The sequence below is a fragment of the Rhinoraja longicauda genome, chromosome 30 (assembly GCF_053455715.1).
Source record: "Rhinoraja longicauda isolate Sanriku21f chromosome 30, sRhiLon1.1, whole genome shotgun sequence".
Lineage (NCBI taxonomy): Eukaryota > Metazoa > Chordata > Chondrichthyes > Rajiformes > Arhynchobatidae > Rhinoraja > Rhinoraja longicauda.
This window is the reverse complement of record NC_135982.1, coordinates 21,715,763-21,738,778: the sequence shown is the minus strand read 5'-3', so window position 1 is coordinate 21,738,778 and position 23,016 is coordinate 21,715,763. Positions and strand designations below refer to the sequence as shown.

The 23,016-nt window shown below is 49.3% G+C and overlaps 1 protein-coding gene across 7 annotated transcripts in view; it reads left to right on the top strand.

Moving 5' to 3' along the window:
- The window catches only part of LOC144608148 (calmodulin-binding transcription activator 1-like), an 863,868-nt gene that overhangs the window by 770,763 nt on the left and 70,089 nt on the right, over positions 1-23,016 (top strand). For 5 of the 7 annotated variants that reach the window (XM_078425567.1, XM_078425568.1, XM_078425566.1 and 2 more), the window contains 4 exons: positions 4,699-4,839; positions 7,109-8,988; positions 12,725-12,851; positions 15,744-15,878. In XM_078425567.1, the coding sequence (XP_078281693.1) occupies positions 4,699-4,839; positions 7,109-8,988; positions 12,725-12,851; positions 15,744-15,878 (2,283 nt within the window). The remainder of the gene's footprint in view (positions 1-4,698; positions 4,840-7,108; positions 8,989-12,724; positions 12,852-15,743; positions 15,879-23,016) is intronic. The other 2 variants (XM_078425569.1, XM_078425572.1) reach the window with 1 other exon arrangement.

Sequence of the window (23,016 nt, the reverse complement as noted above, 5' to 3'; positions counted from 1 at the left end):
CAGATTAAACAGTAGCAAATGTAACCCTCCTAGTTATAAAAGAGAGTGTGAGAAATCACAAAGCTACAGAGCAGGGGGGAAATGCTGGAGGCAATTGCAAAGGATGAGATAAAGGAGATTTAGAAAATAGATTAGACAAAATCAACAAGGATTACTGAAAGAGAAATCAAATTTGACACGTTTACTTAGGATGGCGCAGCAGTAGAGTTGCTGCCTTACAGCGCCAGAGACCAGGGTACGATCCTGACTATGGGTGCTGTCTGTATGAAGTTCGTACGTTCTCCCTGTGACTGCATGGGTTTTCTCCGAGTGTTTTGGTTTCCTCCCACACTCCAAGTCCCACACTACAGGTTTGTAGGTTAATTGGCTTGATATAGATGTAAATTGCCCCTGGTGTGTCGGATAGTGTTAGTGTACGGGATCGCTGGTCTACATGGACCCGGTGGGCTGAAGGGCCCGTTTCTGCGCTGTATCTCTAAACTAAACTAAACTATTGGAGTTTTTATGGGGACTTAACTGGCACAATAGATGAGAGAACCAGCAGATGTGGGAGGATTGGATTTTCTGAAAGTTTCTGATAAATTTTCACAGAAAAGGTTAGAGTGCAAAATTAACGAATTTCAATGCAAAATTAATGAGTAATGTGTTCAAGCATGGGTTGACTGTTTGGATGAGGGAACCAATTAATGGTTCAAAGTTTTCCGACCGCGCCAAACTGAGTGGGATTATAAATTGTGAGGAGGCTGCAAAGAGGCTCCAAACTGGCTTACAGAGATGGAAGCAAAGCAATGGCAGCTGACTATGTAACTATGTAAGTACAAGCTGATGTGCTTGGGAAGACAAGTTTGAGTAGGACATGCACAATGGATAGCAGGGTGCTCGGGAGCATTGGGTCGCTGCACAACGGTCTGACCCAAATGTGCAGACCTTGCACATATGTGTTGCTGAATATATATCGAAGCAGAGATAAATACATTTCTGGATGTAAAAGCATTGAAGAGTACAAGTAGAGTGCATGGTTATGGTATTGACATTGATGATCATCCGTGATCGTACTGAATAATGCAGTGGGCGTGACGGGCCGAATGGCCTACCCCAGTTCCTATTGTGTGTGCCTCTATGTTTTTTTTCTGTATTCCAGTCAATATCTTGGTTTCCCTACAGTGACTACACTTCAAAACACGTTGGTGGCTGTAAAGAGCTCTAGGATGTCCTGAGGTTGTGTAAAGCACAATATAAATTCATGCTTTTTTCTTAACACGAGCAATGCAAACTTAAAGGTCTGGAGTTATTGCAAAGGTTCTTCACCGGGGGATGGCTGCAGTCCCCTGGGAAGGCTCCGCATGGCCAGAAACATTCCTGCAAATTTGCAAAAATGTGGAATATGGCGAGGGAACGGCCCAGAACTTCCCCGAAGAAGAAAAGATGTGCACTCAGGAGAAATCTTTCCCCTGGTCCTTTACACACACTGCCAAACATATTCTCCACTTTGCCTCCGGTCTTCTGCCACTCTCAATAGACAATAGACAATAGGTGCAGGAGTAGGCCATTCGGCCCTTCGATCCAGCACCACCATTCAATGTGATCACGGCTGATCATTCTCAATCAGTACCCCGTTCCTGCCTTCTCCCCATACCCTCTGACTCCGCTATCCTTAAGAGCTCTATCTAGGCTACCTCTCTCGCTACCTTTGATCTTCAGACACACAGCTGAGCAAGGTGGACCTCTGTGTGGTGTCTGGGGACGTGGGGGAGGGTGAGGGGGTAAGGAGGGGAAGAGAATCTTCAAGAAGATGGCAACAACTGGGTGAGGACCCCAGCAGTGGACAGTACGCGATCAGGACCGTGGTGGATTTGAACCAGACCTCCTGTAACAGCTGGACAACCATGGACAACGCACCTAAAACGACAAAGCTGTGGGAGATTTTCTTAAAGCCACCTGTGGCTTTCATCCCAGCAGAACTCACTCTTAACTTGCAGCTCAAGTTGTTGTAGCAGATAAAGCCTCAGTGATCCCACCAGTCCGCCTCCCCATTTATACCACAGTGTCTCCCACTGAGTAATGTCTTTCATCTCTAAACCTTTTCTAAAACTCTCTCTCTCTCTCCACTTTTCTCTCTCCTCTTTTCTCTCTGCTACACTGGTTTAATTTTATATGCTTTTCCCCTGAGGGGAATCTGATTGACCATATTCTAAACAGTGCAACTGAACACTTGCACTCCACTGAGTCACTTGTCATAACTCCAGTTTCCCTCTCCCCTGACTCTCGGTCTGAAGAAGGGTCTCGACCCGAAACGTCACCCATTCCTTCTCTCCAGAGATGATGCCTGACCCGCTGAGTTTCCCCCAGCATTTTGTGTCTATCTCCTTGTCAGGCTTTGACATCAAGTATAAAGCAACACTTTGGAAATACAGAATACCAGGAACCAGGACATCTGGGATCTCCTCAATGGCATGCACTTGATTTGCCCCAGCATTGACTGAGTAGCAATAGACTTCATTGGCCTCTGAAAACACGAGCAGTTGATTTCACGGCCTTCAATTGAAAAACACTGCACTTTCCAGGATGCAGTGGTCCAGATCTTAAAGAAGACTCCAGCTACGATGGGGAACCTGGTATTATTTACTCTTCTATTTACTCAGATAAGCAATCATGTGCGATACTTGATTTGATAGATTCGCCACAGAGCACAAGAGCAAATCAGTGATGCTAAACCTCGAGAGACCACAGTTCAAATTTTCTGCTCAGTTTTGGACACCGTAAACAAGAAAGGATGGGGTAGAAGAGCTCAGAATTATTGGCGTTTATTTGTGAATTCAATAATTTGCGTTCATAGAAGCACCTTTAAATCATGGAGTTTCACAAGAGCACTGTCAAATAATATTTGACACCAAATTAATTAGGAAGTGACTTAAAGATTAGTCGAAAATTAAACTTTAATAAGGGCCTGACTAAAGTGGAAAGACAGAGCTTGATAAGCAGAGGGTGTGAGAAGGTCATACCACACCTTGGGGACATCTGAAAGCATCTTTGTCAACAATGGAAAGGTGAAAATTGGATGCACAAGATGACAGATTGAGAAGATCTTGCAGGGTTGAAAGGCAGGAGGAAGTTGTCAGGAAATGAAGGAACAGGGTTACCTTGGGATTGGAGAGGATGAGCCGTTGTCCAACTGAAGGCAGTGAAGGCCAGTGAGCGGAGGGTGATGGGAGAGGATCTGTGTTGAGTTTGAGTGTACAGGGGTACAGTGAAAGGCCTTTGTTGCGTGCTAACCAGTCAGTGGAAAGACAATACATGATTACAGTCGAGCCATCCAGTGTACAGATACATGATCAAGGAAATAATGTGAATAACGTTTAGTGCAGTAAAGTCCGATCAAAGATAGTCCGAGGGTCACCAATGAGATAGATAGCAGTTCAGGACTGCTATTGAGGGCGTGCAGCGTAGGTTTACTAGGTTAATTCCCGGAATGGCGGGACTATCATATGTTGAAAGACTGGAGCGACTAGGCTTGTATACACTGGAATTTAGAAGTATGAGAGGAGATCTTATCGAAACGTATAAGATTATTAAGGGGTTGGACACGTTAGAGGCAGGAAACATGTTCCCAATGTTGGGGGAGTCCAGAACAAGGGGCCACAGTTTAAGAATAAGGGGTAGGCCATTTAGAACTGAGATGAGGAAAAACTTTTTCAGTCAGAGAGTTGTAAATCTGTGGAATTCTCTGCCTCAGAAGGCAGTGGAGGCCAATTCTCTGAATGCATTCAAAAGAGAGCTGGATAGAGCTCTTAAGGATAGTGGAGTCAGGGGGTATGGGGAGAAGGCAGGAACGGGGTACTGATTGAGAATGATCAACCATGATCACATTGAATGGCAGTGCTGGCTCGAAGGGCCGAATGGCCTCCTCCTGCACCTATTGTCTATTGCTCTCTAGTTATGGTAGGATGGTTCAGTTGTCTGATAACAGCTGGGAAGAACCTGTCCCTGAAACTGGAGGTGTGCCTGATGGGAGAGGGGAGAAGAGGGAGTGGGTGCGACTGGTCCTTGATGATGCTGCTGGCCTTGCTGAGGCAGCGTGTGATGTCGGCAGCATGCCGTGCTCACCTAGTTGTCAGCTGAGCAACAAATTTACAACTGTAGCTTTACAGCCAGAAGGTCTACGTACTTGTGCCGCAATCTCTGGGACGTTCTCGAGATTCAAAGAGAGCGAAACTGGAAAATGATGCCCGGTGCTGATCGATTGTTCTCCCCTGAATAAAAGGAGCTAAACTCCAGTTAACACTCTAAATCCAACATCAATCCAAGATCGCCAGTTGACAGGCCACTGATGGTTGTCCAATTATTTCATGGAGAACTGCGTTCCTACTTGACCATCTCAGCCTCTAGTTGACCTTATGAACGTCGCTTACTTTAAAAAACAAAGCTATCTGTGCAATTCTTGTATCAAGAGCTTCATCAACAAGGCTGCAGCATCATCCTGTTGTGTTATCTTCCCCTTCAGATTTCCACAGGTTGTTTTATTAGGGCCAGGCCACTTTCCGAGCCATATATCACCTTTGGTCCTTTACGCATCAACTCACCCCCATTCCTTCCTCCCTTTCCCTCTTCCAATACCCACCCCCCCCCCTCCCCCCCACCCTCACCCCCCTGCCCACCAGTGCGAGCCGGTTTCTCACGGTGTCTGCCTTTTTCCAACAGTTCACGGCATCAAATGGACCTGCAGTAATGGGAACACCAGCGCCGGGTTCTCAGTGGAGCAGCTGGTTCAGCAGATCCTGGACAGTCATCAGACCAAGCCACAGCCTCGCACGCACAACTGCCTGTGCACCGGCAATCTGGGTAGGACGAACGGGAGTAACCCTTCTAATTAACATCAGCCTTTGAGTATTTGAACCTTTCAAAGATGACACTTGGGGATTTCTCTCCCATTAACACTGTCCCCCCCCTCCTCACTTTCTCCACAATCTGACCACCCTCTCCCGAATCTGCTCATTCCACCCCCCCCTACTGGGGTAACCCCAGCTCTCTGCCAACTCACTGGGACAATGGGTTTCACTGGACCATTCAACCCTGCTGGTTCTCATGAAGAGCCCACACCTGTCCTTGCCACTCACCTGTCCGTGGGGAGATCCCACAGACTGCCACGTGTGGTTTGTGACATTAAAAGTATCAGGAAGCACGGAAAAGCGCATACACACACTCACACACACTCACACACACACAATCACACGTCACGTTCACGTAAATGTGCATTGTAGCTCACACGGCATCGCTCTCGACCTCAGGATGTTTTAAAGCTCTTTCGGGCCAGCCAAAACGTTTTCAAGTGCTGTCACTATGGTCGAGTGGGAAATGCAGACGGGCGTTTGCACACAGCAAGCTCCTAGCCGTGTGATCATTGTCGGAAGATGCAAGGTTAACGTAGGCTGGGAGGTCACTCCACTCTGCACAGTGGCTCTGCTTTGGGATGCCTTGTATCCACACGAGAAAGCAGAGTGGACCTCACTTTAACCTCTCTTCCAAACGGTGGCAAATGCGTGAGTGCGGTGTGTTGGGGTCCTCTGAGCGTGTGGAACATTGTATCGTGCAGTACTCCTTAAAGATAACGAGAGACATGAGCTGGTTTGTGGGCAAAGTGCGATGGATGGTGGGAAGGGGATGGAGGTTTGGTCTTAATATTGTTCTTTGACGTGGATTTCAGGCGTCACAGATTGATTTAAGCACAGAGTGTGTATAATTACACACATGAAAGGCTAGCTCTGATTGTAATTACAACCAGAACTAATGAGAATTGATTTGTGCTTTAATTTATATAGCATTTTTAACGTATTAAAAGATTCCAAGGTATTAACAAAGGTTTTATCTAACAAAACGTTGACACTGAGCCACATAAAGAGATATCTGGACAGATGACCGAAGGTGTGGTCAGTGAGGTAGGTTTTACAGATTAACTGCGAGACAACGCAGCACGGTGGCGCAGCGGTAGAGCTACTGTCTTACAGCGCCAGAGACCCAGGTTCGATCCTGACCACGGGTGCTGTCTGTATGGAGTTTGAACGTTCTCCCCGTGACCTGCGTGGGCTTTCTCCGAGATCTGCGGTTTCCTCCCACACTCCAAAGACGTACAGGTTTGTAGGTTAATCGGCTTGGTATAAATGTAAAATTGTCCCGAGTGCGTGTAGGATATCGCTCGCATGCGGGAATCGCTGGTCGACATAACTCGGTGGCCTGTCTCCGCGCTGTATCTCTAAACTAAACTAAACTAAAAGGAAGATAGTGTTAGAAAGTATGGTTTGGTGGCACAACCACAGACGTCAGCAACCTCGGGCTTCAATTGAACCTTTCCCGAGGGAAGGAGAGCGGGTTACTCCAGCTTGCTGCCTCCCATGCAGATCAGGTTTGATCCTGACCCGCTGAGTTTCTCCAGCACTTTGTGCTCAGCTTCGGTATAAACCAGGATCTGCAGTTCCTTTCTACACAGGTTTGATCCCCAGATGACACTGAGATGGCACAGCACTGCAGAGGGGAAAAGGGTCGGAGTCAGAAACCAGGGAGTACAGGAAAGCTACTGAGGTAGTTAAATCCGGGCAATGGTGGATTATAGTGAGTGGATAGATTGACCTGATATTTCAACGGCCTTCCAACAGAGCAACACTCCGGAAACAGAAGTGTTGACCTGAGTTTCAGCTCCGGTCCCTAAAGTGGGACTTGAACCATAGCCTTCTGCGTCAGAGACTCAAGAGGGGTTCACTGAGTCGCGGCCAACACCACTCAGTAGGATGCCCTGGCATATCTCCGGAGGGGACGAGTCGCTTGGCATGAAACTGGGTTGCTGATGGCTGGGTTGACAGGTGGAGGAGGGTTCCTGGTCCGGATGCTGTGACCACCTGTAGCCCCAAGGAATGGTCATCTGGAGTTTAGGAATCCATTTCCCAAAGCTTCCATCGTTAAACATTTCCTTCAAACTGACCCATAATCTAATTATGTGGCTCAGTGTGAATCAAGGGAAGGAAGAGATTGGATGGAGTTTAAAATATTGATCTGCTAACTGAATGGTTCCGCCTGTTGCTGCCTCCGCCAATGCCCCATCTCGTTCTCTCTCCCCCAGGTGCTGGGAGCAGTGTCCACCACAAGTGCAACAGTGCCAAACACCGCATCATCTCACCAAAGGTGGAGCCACGAGCCGGCGCCTACAGCAGCCACCCGGAGGTCCAGAACAACGACGTGTCTGAGGGCAAGAACGACCACGGCCATGGCAAGGCCTCCAGCCGTGAGAAGCGCAACGGTAAGCTGGCCAAACCGGTGCTGCTGCACCAGAACAGCACCGAGGTCTCCTCCACCAACCAGGTGGAGGTGCCCGACACCACCCAGAACTCCCCGGTCTCCATCAGCAGCGGCCTGAACAGCGAAACAGACATGGCCGACAGCCCGGCCATCACGGGTGTGTCCAGTATGGCCGTAGCCTCGGTGATGTGCAGCCTGAGCCAGAACGCCACCGTCTTCATGTCGGAGGTCACCAACGAGGCGGTGTACACCATGTCGCCCAGCGCGGGGCCCGGCCAACACCTCATCGCCTCCGACAACGGGGCCCAGGGCCTGGTGCTGGCCGTCAACTCCGACGGGCACAAGTTTGCGTTCGCCTCCTCGGCCGCCGCCGGCAACCCCGACGGGCTGGCCATGATGTCGGCCGGCGTGGCAGAGGACCTAGTCCTCTCCTCCACCCTGGAGAACAGCGAGAAGATCCCGGAGGCCAACATGAACTTCGACCCCGACTACTTCCTCAACAACCCAAAGCAGGGCCAGACCTACGGAGGAGGGGCGCTGAAGAACGACGGCGGCCACGGGGCGTCTCGGCAGCCGCCCGGCAGCGAGGCCGGGTACTCTTTCAGCGGGCCCCTGCTGAAGGAGATCAAGATCGAGGACAACTCGTTTGATCAGCAGATGGCCAAGGAAGGGTTCCAAACCAGCTCCACCCCAGCCTCCATTTCCTTAACACCTGGATCGGCCTTGCTGTCCTCTGGAGGCCTGAGTCCCAGCACCACCCTGGAACAGATGGACTTCAGTGCCATCGAGTCCAGCAAGGACTTTTCCTCGGGTTACACCCAGAGCGTGCAGAGCCCCCACGTGCACCAGAACCCCTCGCCCAGCTTCTTTCTGCAAGAGGCCAACAAGGCCCACCGGCTGGAGCCCGCCGCCCGCACCAATGGTTTGAGCGAGAGCGGGGGAGGGGCCTTCGCCAGCACCCTGGGGCTGGCCAACATCAAGACGGAGTCGCCCGCCCAGGGCGCCTCCAGCTGCAACGGCCCAGTGCAGCCGGGCCGCCTGGACGCCACCCCTTCCCTGCAGCTGCTGCAGTTCCAGGCCAACTTCCAGCCCATCGCGGCAGAGACGGAGGTACCCATGGAAACGGCGGCGCCGGCAGAGGGGGGCGAGGGCCTGATGAAGGCGGCCGAGCTGCCGGCCTGCGGCACGGAGCACTACATCCAGGCCGAGGCCGCCGGCGGCAACGGGCTGCCCATCCTCCAGGGCAACATGGTGTCCAGCCTGTACCCGGTGGCCCACCACAGCCTGGGCGCCTCGGCCAACATGGAGCTCAACCTGGACCACTTCGACATCTCCTTCAGCAACCAGTTCTCCGACCTGATCAACGACTTCATATCGGTGGAGGGCGGCGCCAACGCCCTGTACGGGCAGCAGCTGGTGGCGGGCGAGGCCGCGGCCGGCGCCGGCCTGCAGCAGCCGGAGGACGAGAGGGCCCGGGTGGCCACCTTCAGCCAGGCGGAGATTTGCATCCCCTGCTGCAGTCCCCAGCAGCAGCAGCAGCAGCAGCAGGGGGTGCAGCTGGGCAGCGGCGAGGGTGGAGGCAGCTCCATGGCCTACATGCACGTGTCAGAGGTGGTCTCGGCCCAGGGAGCCATGGGGTCGCTGCAGCAGAATGGCCGGCTGTTCATGGTGACCGATTATTCCCCTGAGTGGTCTTATCCCGAGGTAAGGAAGAGACACTGCTGGGAATTATTCCCATTCACTTTCAAATTGTCTCCTTAAACTCCATCCTGGGGCCTCCCTAGTTTATTAAATCTATGCCCCCTGGTTAAAGATCCTCCCGTCTCTGAAAACAGCCTCGCCTAACTCTCTCCATCAAAGATAAACAATAAAAGTTGGAGTAACTCGGTGGGTCAGACAGCATCTCTGGAGAAAAGGAATAGGTGACGTTTCGGGTCGAGACCCTTCTTCAGACCCTTCTCGACCCGAAAAGTCACCTATTCCTTTTCTCCAGAGATGCTGTCTGACTCACTGAGTTACTGCAGCTTTTTGTGTCTCTCTTGGGCTTAAACCAGCATCTGCAGTTCCTTCCTACACATCTCTCCATCAAAGCCCTTCTCAACAGGGGCGGCACAGTGGTGCAACGATAGAGTTGCTGCCTCACAGTGCCAGGGACCCAGGTTCAATCCTGACTATGGGTTCTGTCTGTACGGAGTTTGTACGTTCTCCCCGTGACCAAGTGGGTTTTCTCCGAGATCTTCGGTTTCCTCCCACATTCTAAAGACGTACAGGTTTGTAGGTTAATTGGCTGGGCATAAATGTAAATTGTCCCTAGTGTGTGTAGTAGGATAGTGCCATTTTGTGGGGATCGCTGGTCGGTGCAGACTCGGTGGGCCAAAGGGCCTGTTTTTGCGCTGTATCTCTAAACTAAACCAAACTAATATTGAAGAAGGGTCTGAAGAAGGGACTCAGCACGAAACGTCACCCATTCCTTCTCTCCAGAGATGCTGCCTGACCCGTTGAGTTACTCCAGCTTTTTGTTTCTACCTTAAACTAATATTGAGTATCTTTACCAAATCAGTCAAAAACCTTCTCTCTGTGCAGGGTAGCCCCAGCAGTCTCTTGTATGACCCTGAGAACATTACAGTAAATTTCTACACTCCCTCAAAGGCACCAACAACAAAATTGAGCACAATATTCTTGCTGGGTCTAAAACTGTTCAAGTCACATCTTTGCTATTTCATTCTGTGTCACTAGAGGGAGCCGGTGCTTGCTTTTTAATATTCCTTGTCCCAGACAGGCCAAGTAGCTTCTGACATTCCCCAGATATTGGGAATGTGAAGAAGGATCCCGACACGAAACAACACCTTTCCATGTTCTCCAGGGGTGCTGCCTGACTTGCTGAGTTACTCCAGCAGTTTGTCCTCTTCACCCCACCCCATTGCCACAGACGGCGATGGAGCCCAGGTCAATGGATATTGTTACGGCGGTGATTGGCTGAATGGCCAAATTACGCTCCTAGAACTTATGAACGATTCTCCCACTTCATCGTTTACCCATCCTGTCCCTTCTATGATTGTCCACACCCTCCAAAGGCTTGATGACTTTGACTCCATTTCACTCGGTCCCCAGCTTCCAGATCCCCAGAGGTTGGGGTTTGGCCAAGTCCAGATGGCCATGTTCCTGCAGGTTTCATCAGGCCACCTCCCTGCATCCAGACCCAGCATCCACACCCTGCACCCACACCCTGCACCCTCACCCTGCATCCAGACCCAGCACCCACACCCTGCACCCACACTCTGCACCCTCACCCAGCACCCACACTCTGCACCCTCACCCAGCACCCACACTCTGCACCCAGCACCCACACCCTGCACCCACACTCTGCATCCGCACCCCTCACCCTGCACCCGCACCCACACCCTGCACCCACACTCTGCACCCACACCCAGCACCCACACCCTGCACCCTCACCCAGCACCCACACTCTGCACCCGCACCCTGCACCCGCACCCACACCCTGCACCCACACTCTGCACCCACACCCAGCACCCACACCCTGCACCCTCACCCAGCACCCACACTCTGCACCCAGCACCCACACCCTGCACCCACACTCTGTACCCACACCCAGCACCCTCACCCTGCACCCACACCCTGCACCCGCACCCACACCCAGCACCCACACCCTGCACCCTCACCCTGCACCCACACCCTGGACCTGCACCCGCACCCTGCACCCACACCCTGCACCCACACTCTGCACCCACACCCTGCACCCACACTCTGGACCCAGACCCAGCACCCACACCCTGCACCCACACCCTGCACCCACACCCTGCACCCACACCCAGCACCCACACCCTGCACCCACACCCTGCACCCACACCCTGCCTCCTGTCTTTGGGCACCCGTGAGCACATGACACTTACATCCGTAAAGCACCTGCCCTTCCACAGCGTAGCAGAAAGCTCAGTCACCTCACCTGGTAATGCTAGACTGCCAGTTTAACAGACTCTTTTAGTTGCACCTCTACTATTTGTTTACAATGAACATGTTAACGTTTTAAAGGAAAATGAAATAAAATTTTACGTATTCCCATGATTTTCCTCCTGATTTTCCACCTTCCTTGTGGAAGCACCTGGGGATCACTCCAACCCCCCCCCCCCCCCCCCCCACCAGAGATTAACACTCACCCTACAAATTAGTGGCTTTTCCCACAGTCTCCAGGGTGATCCTAGAGGGATTGTGGATGGATTGAATCCCCCCCTTCAGATGGAAGAGGCAGCTTAATCTGGCCCACTGGCAGCTGTGGAACCTCTGCCCTGTACAGGTCCAGCCCCGCGCTTAACCCACGCTTAATCCCGGCCTTATACGGAAACAGCTGGCCTACACTGAAGCAGTATTCGGGCTGCAGTTAATAATCTTGGGACTCCTGCACAGGGAAGCAAGGCAACATCAGCTCGATCTCCTGCAGGACTGCATGCGCACACACGCACAGGACGTTAAGTGCCTTTGTGTGGAAGCACTGGTACATACATGTGTGTGCCCGTATATCCATGCCTGTATGGATATGTCTGTGTGCTTGTTTTAACGAGTTTGTCTGCATGCAGCGGGTGTCAGCAGTGGGGATTTCTCGATAGGATCGAGCATTTGGGTTTCAGAATGGAAAATTAAGTTTACAACATTTTAAAGAGACAGTAGTTGACCGTGGTGGACCAAAATTCAGCTGAGCTCCCTCCTAGATATTCAGACCTCTGTGTTTGATTTTATTCTGTAAAGCACCTGATACAGGAACAGAAAAATCTCCAACATGTCCCTCTGTAACCAGTGAAATGCAATCCTCCCCACACAACTGGAATTGGGTTTTCCTATCATACAAATCAGGTTGAATACATGTGGGAAGGAACTGCAGATGCTGGTTTACACTGAAGGTAGACTCAAAATGCTGGAGTAATTCAGCGGGACAGGCAGCAGCTCTGGATAGAAGGAAGGGGCGACATTTCTGGTCGAGACCCTTCTTCAGACTGAAGAAGGGTCTCGACCCGAAACGTCGCCCATTCCTTCTATCCAGAGATGCCGCCTGTCCCGCTGAGTTACTCCAGCATTTTGTGTCTATCTGAGGTTGAACACCTGACGAGGCTGAGGATTTGGACAAAGCACCAGCGGGTTGTTGGCAGTCCCTGAAGAGTTACCAGTGAGGGGTTCCGACCCGAAAGGTCGCCTATCCATGTTCTCCAGGGATGCTGTCTGACCCACTGAGTTACTCCAGCACTATATATATCTTTCTCTATTCCCAGTGAATGTTTGGGGGAGGGGAGGAGGGGGGGGGAGGGTAGATGGGAAGGAAGCGGGTGGATGGTGCGTGAGGAGAAAACTAGGACATTAAAATCTGATGGGGAAGAGAGAGCCTTTGTGAGAATGAGATGTGCTGTGGGATCTCATCGTTATGCCATTGCAGGGCGGAGTGAAGGTGCTGATCACAGGGCCGTGGCAGGAAGCCAGCAATAATTACAGTTGCCTATTTGACCAGATTTCAGTGCCTGCATCTCTTATTCAGCCTGGTGTTCTCAGATGTTATTGCCCAGGTAAGTGAAAACATATTTATTTTAAACCCATCTTCTCGAGATTTCGCCTCTCCCCTCCCATTCCTTAATATTGTCTAACTGCCATTGTGAAAAAGGGCTTGGATGAGGCAGACTTTATTAAATATGTCCAGGAAACGATTTATCGAACAGTATGTAGATGGCCCAACGAGAGACCGCTTCTTGGGAAGGCACGACAAGGGACTGAAGTATTAGCGAGGGAGCAGTTTGGGACAAGTGACAATAATTCTATCAGTTTTAAAATAGCTGTAACAAAAATTGGGACTGGTCCACAAGTTAGTGGGGCGAAGCAAATTTTGACGGCATTAGACAGGAACTTGCAAAAATTGGTGGGTGCGAGGCTGTTTGCTGGTAAAGGGACAAATGGGAGGTTTTTAAAAGTGAGATAGAGAGCATTCAGGGGCAGCATCAGAGTACTCTGGTTGCTGAGGGAGATTGAGGATCTGGTCAGGGAAATAAAGGAGGTGCATGACAGATGGAATCAAGCCAATCTCTTGAGGAGGAGTCTAGGGATGTCGGAGTGCTCTCAATAGGGCAATCAGGAGGGAAAAGAAGTGGATGTGAGATAGCTCTGGCAGATAAAGGGAAGGAGAATTCTAAGAGATTCAATGAGTATATTAATATTGGACCATTGGGATCTGCTCTGGGGCAGGGGTGACCTTTACAACAGGGATGGGTTGCACCTGAACTGGAGGGAAACCAATATCCTGGCAGACAGATTTCCTAGTGCTACTTTGGTGGGTTTAAACTAAATGAACATGGGGGTGGGATCCAATGCAGGATTGAGGCAGGTGAGAGGCTGGAAGTCGGTACGGAAGGTGATGACAGAAGGTTTGGGGACAGTATAGGAATGTGCACAGCAGGAAGTGAGGTAGGTAGGGCTGTTGGGTTGAGTTGCTTTTATTTTAATGCAAGAGGTCTGACAGGTAAGATGGATGAACTCAGGGCCTGGATAGGTACCTACGACTGGGATGTTGCTGCTGTTACAGAAACCTGACTAAGATAGGGTCAGGATTGGCAGCTTAGTGTTGTGGGGTACATGTGCTACAGGAGAGATAGAGGTGTGGGTAAAAGAGGAGAGGGTGGTACTTTATTGATTAAGGAGAATGTCACAACAGCAGTCGGAGATGACACTACTGATGGTTCGGCCAGTGAATCTATATGGGTGAAGTTGTGAAGTTAAAAGTGGATTGATCACTTGTTGGGAGTGTACTATAAGTCCCCAAATAGTCAACGGGAATTAGAATAACAAATAAGCTAGGAGATTGCAGGCAGCTACGAGACTACTAAGATTGTCATTGAAGGGGATTTTAACTTGCCCAATATAGACTGGGACTGTCATCATCCTAAGGGCTTAGACACGATGAAATTTGTCAAATGTGTTCAGTAAAGTTCCCTCAGGCAGTATGTAGAGGACACGAGAGGGCAAAGCTTGATCGCTTTGGAAATTGGGAAGGGCAAGTGCCTTTGAGACCAGCCACTTAAAATAGTTCTGGATAAAGAGAGTTAAAGTTCTGAATTTGGGCAAGGCCAACTTTAATGGTAGAATACTGGAACTTGCTAAAGTTGATTAGAGTAGATTGTTTGCAGGCAAATCAAAGTCTGGAAAGTGGGATGCTTTTACAACATGTGATGACACGAGTACAGGGCATGACTGATCTTGTTAGAGTGAAGAGCAAAGCAGGTGGATGTAAGGAAGCTTATTCTGTGGCAGGCATGTTACTGGAGAGGATTCTGAGGGACAAGGTGTACATTTGGATAAACAGGGGCTGATTCAGGACAGTCAGCATGGTATTGCATGTCAGAGATCATCGTCTGATGAATCTGATGGAGTTTTTGGAGGAAGTAACTAAAAAAGGTTGATGAGGGTAAAGCCATAAATTTGTGGTTGAAGGGGTGGTTTGGGTGGGAAAGGATCAGTGAACCAAGGATCAGTGCGGAGGGAACAGTCTCTGTGGAATGCAACAAGGGATGGAGATGGGAAGATGTGACTGGTGGTAGGATCCCATCCTGCCAAACCACCACCTCTCCAGGTCCCACCCACACCACTCTCTCCCCAGGTACTTTCCCCTACAACCATAGGAGGTGTAACACCTCCTCCCTCGCCTCCATCCAGGGACCCCAGCAGTCATTCAGGTTGAGACAGAGGTTCACGTGTACCTCCTCTAACCTCATCTACTGCATCCGGCGTTCCTGATGTGGCCTCCTGTACATTGCCAAGACCAAGCATAGACTCGGCGATCACTTTGCAGAACATTTGCTTGGTCCGCCACGACCTGCGGGATCTACTGGTTACTAACGCTTTTAACTCCCCTTCCCATTCCCATACTGACCTGTCTGTCCTGGGCCTCCTCCATTGCCTGAGTAAGGTCACAAGCAAACCGGAGGAACACGGTGCCATAGCGATAGAATTACTGCCTAACGGCGCTTACAGCGCCAGAGACCTGGGTTCGATCCTGGCTACGGGTGCTTGTCTGTACGGAGTTTGTACTTTCTCCCCGTGACTGCGTGGGTTTTCTCCGAGAACTTTGGTTTCCTCCCACACTCCAAAGACGTACAGGTTTGTAGGTTAATTAGCTTAGTATAAATGTCCCCAGTGAAGGATAGTGTTAATGTGCGGGGTTCAGTGGTCGGTGTGGATTCGGTGGGCTCGGTGCCTGTTTCCGCGCTGTATCTCTAAACTAAACTAAACAACACTTCATATTCCACTTGACTCAGGAAATCAGGAGCTCATGTTGTGGGGAATGTGGGAGCACTGTGTTCAAACTGTGATTTTATTTTTTTACAAAGTGTCCGTGGGTAATATTGGGCAACAGTTGCCAGTTAATGAGGAGATGCAATAACAAACTATCTCACATTCTTGTTCTTATCCAGCCCACGACACAGGCCTCGTGACTCTACAGGTTGCCTTCAACAGTCAAATCATCTCGAACTCCGTCGTCTTTGAGTACAAAGCCCGGGCCATGCCAACTCTTCCCACGTCCCAGCATGACTGGCTGTCATTAGATGGTACGTAGTTTTATTCCCAACCTGGGATGTTTCTCTTAACGCAGAGGAGCACTGCAGTATTGAGGTGAAAATCTTGATGATTAGATGGTTCTACACTTGCATCGTTAGCTTTGATTGAATAGATTCAATAAGGCAAATGTCATGGAGTTGCTGAATGTTCTGAGTTTTACTCGGATTTATTGAATGACCGGTACTCACTTGGCACATGTTTTCATCCCAAAGATTTCCAGTGGTGTCTGTTGAAGTTGTAAATGTACGGGGTTTTATGTTTTTAAAAAAACATCACAAAACTCAGCAACGTCTCCAGCAAAGTTCAAGGGAAGATAAGGTAAGCTAGGTAATAATTGCGCTGGGCCAGGGAGATGGCGTCTGCCGTGGACCTGTTGCGATGGTAGGCAAACTACAAAGGGTCAAGGCTGTCTTGGGTGCTGGAGTTAGTTTGCTCCTTGACCAGTTTCTCGAAGCACTTCATGATGGTGGACGTCAAAGCCATTGGTTGGAAGTCATTAACCCACACTGCCCGTGGCTAAAGATGATGTAAATATCTCTGCAAGTGCCCCTGCAATTCCTTGCTACACTTCCCACAAGGTCTTAGGATGTACTTGGTCAGGACCTAGGAACTTATCCATCTAGCCTTAGAGGGAGTACAGAGAAGGTTCACCAGATTGATCCCTGGGATGGCAGGACTTTCATATGAAGAAAGACTGGATAGACTAGGCTTATACTCGCTGGAATTTAGAAGACTGAGGGGGGATCTTATTGAAACATATAAAATTCTTAAGGGGTTGGAGAGGCTAGATGCGGGAAGATTGTTCCCGATGTTGGGGAAGTCCAGAACCCGGGGTCACAGCTTAAGGATAAGGGGGAAGTCTTTTAGGACCGAGATGAGAAAACATGTCTTCACACAGAGAGTGGTGAGTCTGTGGAATTCTCTGCCAAAGAAGGTAGTTGAGGCCAGTTCATTGGCTATATTTAAGAGGGAGTTAGATGTGGCCCTTGTGGCTAAAGGGATCAGGGGGTATGGAGAGAAGGCAGGTACAGGTTACTGAGCTGAATGGTCAGCCATGATCATATTGAATGGCGGTGCAGGCTCGAAGGGCCGAATGGCCTACTCCTGCACCTATTTTCTATGTTTCTATGTTTCTATGTTAATGAGCTTTAAAAACAACAATACCTTCTCTTTGGTGATTCGTATATGGTCCAAGGCATCACAACTTTTATGCCTCAATTTCTTAGCTTCTGTCATCTTTTCCTCAGTGAAAGTGGATGAGAAATATTCATTTAATATCTGCCCCATCTCTTGTGGGTCTGCACAAAGATGTCCATGCTGATCTTCAAGGGGATCTATTCCCTCCCTAGCCGCCCATTCACTTAATATGTCTGTAGAATCTCTTCAGATTCTCCATTATCTTGCTGGCCAGATCCATTTCATGTCCTCTTTTTGCCCTGTTGATTGCCTTCTCAAGTTTGCTCCTACACTTATACTCACTGAGGGATACATGTCATCTGCCTGACTGCCTGAAACTGGCAAATGCATCCTCCTTTTTCCAGACCAGAGCCTCAACATCCCTCATCAACAAGGGTTCCTTAAAACCTATCAGCCTCGCCCTTCACCCGAAGAGGAATGAGCCGTTCATGTGCTCGTGATCTCTCACTTTTGAAAGCCCACCACTTGCCAGGCATCCCCTTATCTGCAAACAGACCCACCTGATCAACCTCTGTAAATCCCTACCTAATATAATACCTCCCAAATTGGCCTTGCCCCACTTTAGGACCTTATGAACCAGTGCTTTCCTTCTCCATAACTACTTTAAAACTAATAGAAATATGATTACTGGTCCCAACGTGCATCCGGACTGGCACTTCAATCACTCACCCTACCTCGTTCCTTTAGAGAAGGGCCAGTGTTTGCCCAGTGCTGGAGGCTCCTCTATATATTTCATGGAGGAAGCTTTCTCACATTTAACAAATCCCATTCCATCCAAGCCCTTCACACCATAGGAGACACAATCAATATTAAGGAAGTTGAAATCTCCCACCTATACTATCCTATTATGGTCACAGTTATCTGCAATTTCCCTACATATCTTTTCTAATTCCCTCTGACTACTGTAGGCCTTTTCATACAGACCTATTAAAATGATCATTCCCTTTCTGATTTATTTTTGACATTTCATTATTTTCCTGCTTACAATCAGTCTTGAACGATTCACCTGTATAGTGTGGCTGTATAAAATGGGGATCGTATTGGTGGGGGCAGGTCTCAAACTCTATAAAATTGTACTGTAATGGAGGGGACATACTATACAAAATGGGTGTGGTACTGATGGGGACAGGTTTCATGGTGTATAAAATGGTACTGTAATGGTACAGTCTGATGCTCTGTAAAATGGGTCCTGTACTGGTAGGAGCGGGTCTCGTGCTGTGTAAAATGGATACCTCACTGGTGGGGACTGATCTCATGCTGTATAAAATGATGCAGTACTGGTGGGACAAGTCCCATGGTGTATAAAATGGGCACAGCACTGGTGGGGACTGGTCTCATGGTGTAGAACCAGGGGTCACAGCTTAAGGATAAGGGCGAAGTCTTTTAGGACCGAGATGAGAAAACATTTCTTCACACAGAGAGTGGTGAGTCTGTGGAATTCTCTGCCACAGAAGGTAGTTGAGGCCAGTTCATTGGCTATATTTAAGAGGGAGTTAGATGTGGCCCTTGTGGCTAAAGGGATCAGGGGGTATGGAGAGAAGGCAGGTACGGGTTACTGAGCTGGATGATCAGCCATGATCATATTGAATGGCGGTGCAGGCTCAAAGGGCCGAATGGCCTACTCCTGCACCTATTTTCTATGTTTCTATGTTTCTACGATGCTGTACTGGTGGCGACAGGTCTCGTGCTGTATAAAATTAGTAGTTTAATGGTGGAGAGAAGCCTATTACCGAATGTCAGTGAATTGTGTCATTGATAAGACAGGTCAGCCTTCCTTTTTCCAAAGAGGCTCAGCCTGCTCAGCTTTTCCTCAGTTAGAATTTCTTGCTACTGCTCTTGCACATCATTAAATCCTTGTTAAACCGTGTGGTTTAAATTCAGGAATAAGAGGAAGCAAACTGTACAAGTCTTCAGTATGTCAATGTGTGTCGCAAAAAAGCAGCAGAGCCGACCAGATGCTAATTGCAGACCCACCCCCCCAACTGTCCTCTCCTTCCTGACTCACCCCCAGCACACGCCCGATCTCTGTGCTACCAGTCACACTGCAGACCAACCCCATTCTCAGCCGACCCCTTCCTGCACTCTCACTCTCTCCCCCTTCTTGTTTATTCATCTGCAGCTAAGTCTCTCCCTCCTCTTGGTTTCTGCTTTCTCTGTGCTTTGCTTACTCACCGTTTATTCTCCCTCTCTCTCTCTCTCTCTCTCCCTCTTTCTCTCCCTCTCACTCTCTCTCCCTCCCTCTCTCCTCCCCTTCCCTCTTGCATCCCTGTTTTTCTTTAACTTGTTCTCTCCCTCCCTCTTTCTTTCTCTGTTTCTTCCTCTCCCCCTCCCTCCCTGACATTTCTTTGTTTCTCTCGCTCTCTCTCTCTCTCTCTCTCTCTCTCTCTCTCTCTCTCTCTCTCTCTCTCTCTCTCTCTCTCTCTCTCTCTCTCTCTCTCTCTCTCTCTCTCTCTCTCTCTCTCTCTCTCTCTCTCTCTCTCTCTCTCTCTCTCTCTCTCTCTCTCTCTCTCTCTCTCTCTCTCTCTCTCTCTCTCTCTCTCTCTCTCTCTCTCTCTCTCTCTCTCTCTCTCTCTCCCTCCCTCCCTCTCTCCTCTCTCCTCTCTCCTCTCTCCTCTCTCCTCTCTCCTCTCTCCTCTCTCTCCTCTCTCTCTCCTGCACCCTTTACTCCCGATCCGCCTCATCTCTCTGTCTTTTGTCCTTCTGCTGGTTACTCACAGCCTTAGTCTCTTCCCCACTTGCGATGCTTCCTTTTCCTCTCATTTACTTAAGTAAACGAGAGGCCTGGCCAGCGGTCCACGAGTGCCCCAGTAAATGAGAAAGCCCTCGACACAAATGTCTGTGCGACACGAAAAAATTGCTCTGCGACCGGTGTCGATCCAGGGAGACCGTGATATCCATCGCCATCCTAAGCACTGTTTCTCACTGCAGTACCAAGGCTACTGGAACAAAGGAGAGAGCAGCCCAGCCTACAGGACAGCATTGTGCCTCAATTTCCTCAGCTCCAGCTGTGTGAGAGGTTTCATTGTGTTATCTCCCACTTCAAAATAGAAGCTCTTGGACAGGCAGAGAGGATGAACATTTTTCTGCTATTGAACCACCATTGATTTTTTTTCATCCGTGCAGGAAAACAAACCACGTCACTCTTTCCTTTGTTTATTTTAACTGGTAATATTTTGGAGGTCGGTTCTATTGAGCATAATTTCTCCCCCTGTTTCTGTTCATAGCAGAATTCCTCTCCCCTGAAGAACCTGATCCTTGCTGGGGTTCAGTTCCTTAATCCTCTGATGAAAAATCCCCTGATTCTCGCTGGGGTTCATTTCCTTTAGTTTAGTTTAGTTTAGTTTAGATATACAGCGCAGAAACAGGCCCTTCAGCCCCACCGAGTCCACACCGACCAGCGATTCCTGCACACTAACACTATCCTACGCACACTAGGGACAATTTACATTTATACCAAGCCAATTAACCTACAAGCCTGTACGTCCTTTGAGTGTGGGAGGAAACCAAAGATCTCGGAGAAAACCCACAGGGGTCACGGGGAGAACGTACAAACTCCGTACAGACGGCCTGCACCCTTTATTCAAACCCGGGTCTCTGGCGCTGTAAGGCAGCAACTCTACCGCTGCGCCACCGTGCCACCCTCTCTAATTCCCTGAAGGAACTGATTCTCACTGGGGTTCAAGTTCCCTCCTCTACTGGTGCTGACTCTGAAAGAGGTTCTTCCCCGAGATCCACGGATTAAGGAACTGAACCCCAGCAAGAATCAGGTTCTTCAGGGGAGAGGAATTCTGCTATGAACAGAAACAGGGGGAAAAATTATGCTCAATAGAACCGACTTCCACGAGAGAGCTAGATAGAGCTCTTAAGGATAACGGCGTCAGGGGGTATGGGGAGAAGGCAGGAACGGGGTACTGATTGAGAATGATCAGCCATGATCACATTGAATGGCGGTGCTGGCTCAAAGGGCCGAATGGCCTCCTCCTGCACCTATTGTCTATCAAGCAACCCACACTGAGCCATTCTTTCCCCATTCTAACCCATCGTGCCCATGCGCACTCTTCTTCAGGTTTAAGAAGTGTCGCGTGTACAGTGGGGAACTTTGTTTTGCATGCTCCCCAAACAAATCAGATATTCCATACATAAATGCAAAAAAGTCAAGCTCAAGTGCAATTTTACACAGAGTGCAATGGATATTTGAAACTCTCTCTCCCCAAAAGGTTGCAGATAGAGGTGGTATGTTGGAAGTCCATGCCTGGAACAGCAGGTACAGGAGATGAGGTTGGAGGAGGTGCAAGTGAATCTCTGCCTAACCTGAAAGGACTGTCGGGGTCCCTGGACAGAGTCAAGGGAGGAGGTATAGGGACAGGTGTGGCATCTCCTGCAGGAGGGGGTGGTTTGGGCGGGAAGGGATGAGTTGACCAGGGAGTTGCGGAGGGAACGGTCTCTGCGGACAGCTGAAAGGGGTGGAGATGGGAAGATGTGACTATTAGTGGGATCTCGTTGGAGATGGCAAAAATGTCGGAGGATTATGTGTTGTATGCAACGGCTGAAAATAGGTTGAGCCACAGATCAGAGAATCCTCACCACTCGACAGAGATAGATAAATTTTTAGATATAAAGGGAACCAGGGGATACAGAATGAAGGAAAGTGACCCAGGTAAAAGATTAGTGGTGATCTTATTGAGTGGTTGAGCAAGATGCTTAACCACTCAATAGGGGCCAAATGCTCTGCTCTTTCTGTTTTTCCTTTATATTATGTAACATAGACGTCAAATAAACCCATTAGCTTGTGACCATTTTTCTCTGCTGTTAGAGCTGCCACTATTAAATGCTGGAGTAACTCAGCGGGACAGGTAGCATCTCTGGAGAAAAGGAATGGGTGACGTTTTGGGTCGAGACCCTTCTTCAGACTGGGCTTCTGCTTGCTCGCAGTGAAGTGTCCTCAGTTCTTCCCCGGCCGATCCCTCCACATTTGTGCTGCTACGGACCAGGGATTGCCAGAAGTCAGTGACGTTATACAGTTTCTCAAAGAAGCTGTGAGAACATCTTTAATGAGTTTCCCTGCCCTGCTGCCAATGTCTTTATGTGATGGATCTCAGAACGGGGTGCCTATATCAGGGATCTGGTACCAGGTTTATGAATTAGCTCACCCGTCCCTCAGAGTTGACTGGAGGAGAAATGCTCCAATCTGCCTCTGTTTTCTTCTGTTGTGTTTAATCCTCCCATCATTCAGGTGTCAAATAAAGCCAATTGTATGTGACCATTATCCCCTGCTGTCAGAACAGCCGAGCTATTTACATTAATAAAGTACAAAAAGATGTATTTGGACGGACAGATTGAATTAATCATATTGATGCTGACGTTTTGAGCCTGTGAAAAAAGATAACGTCAGTGGTTCACTTACCCTGTCAGTACATTTGGAGGATTTGGTGGAGGAAATACTGGTGGGATTTCTCCAGTGTCTGGAATCGCCTGCTGTCGGTACTCCACGGCTCAGAGGTGTAGAGGAAGGGTGGATCACCACAGCCCAGTGTATCTTGATTGCAGTATTGTACCTCGTCAGCTGTATGGCATTTTGGGATGGTGTGAGATAATGAAAGATGCTTTATTAGTTAAAATATTCTTTTTCCATTTGTGGACGAAGTATTGATATTAGCATTAGTTCCAAACCATAACAGTGATACAGAGAGTTTCTCCCTATTATGAGGAGTGCAGAACCAGAGGAGTTTCAGCAGCACTGCACTGGAAGGCCCCATCAAAGCCTTATTTTTTGTTCAGTAAATCCTGGCTGTCCATCTTCCTCGACTGCACCTTTCTGCCTAGTTCTCCACACCATTCTCGATCCAGCGTCTGCAGACTGTGGCTGAGTCTGGTCTGTGAAGAATCATCGACGTGACTCACTGCAGGCCAACATCCCACCAACACTCTGTC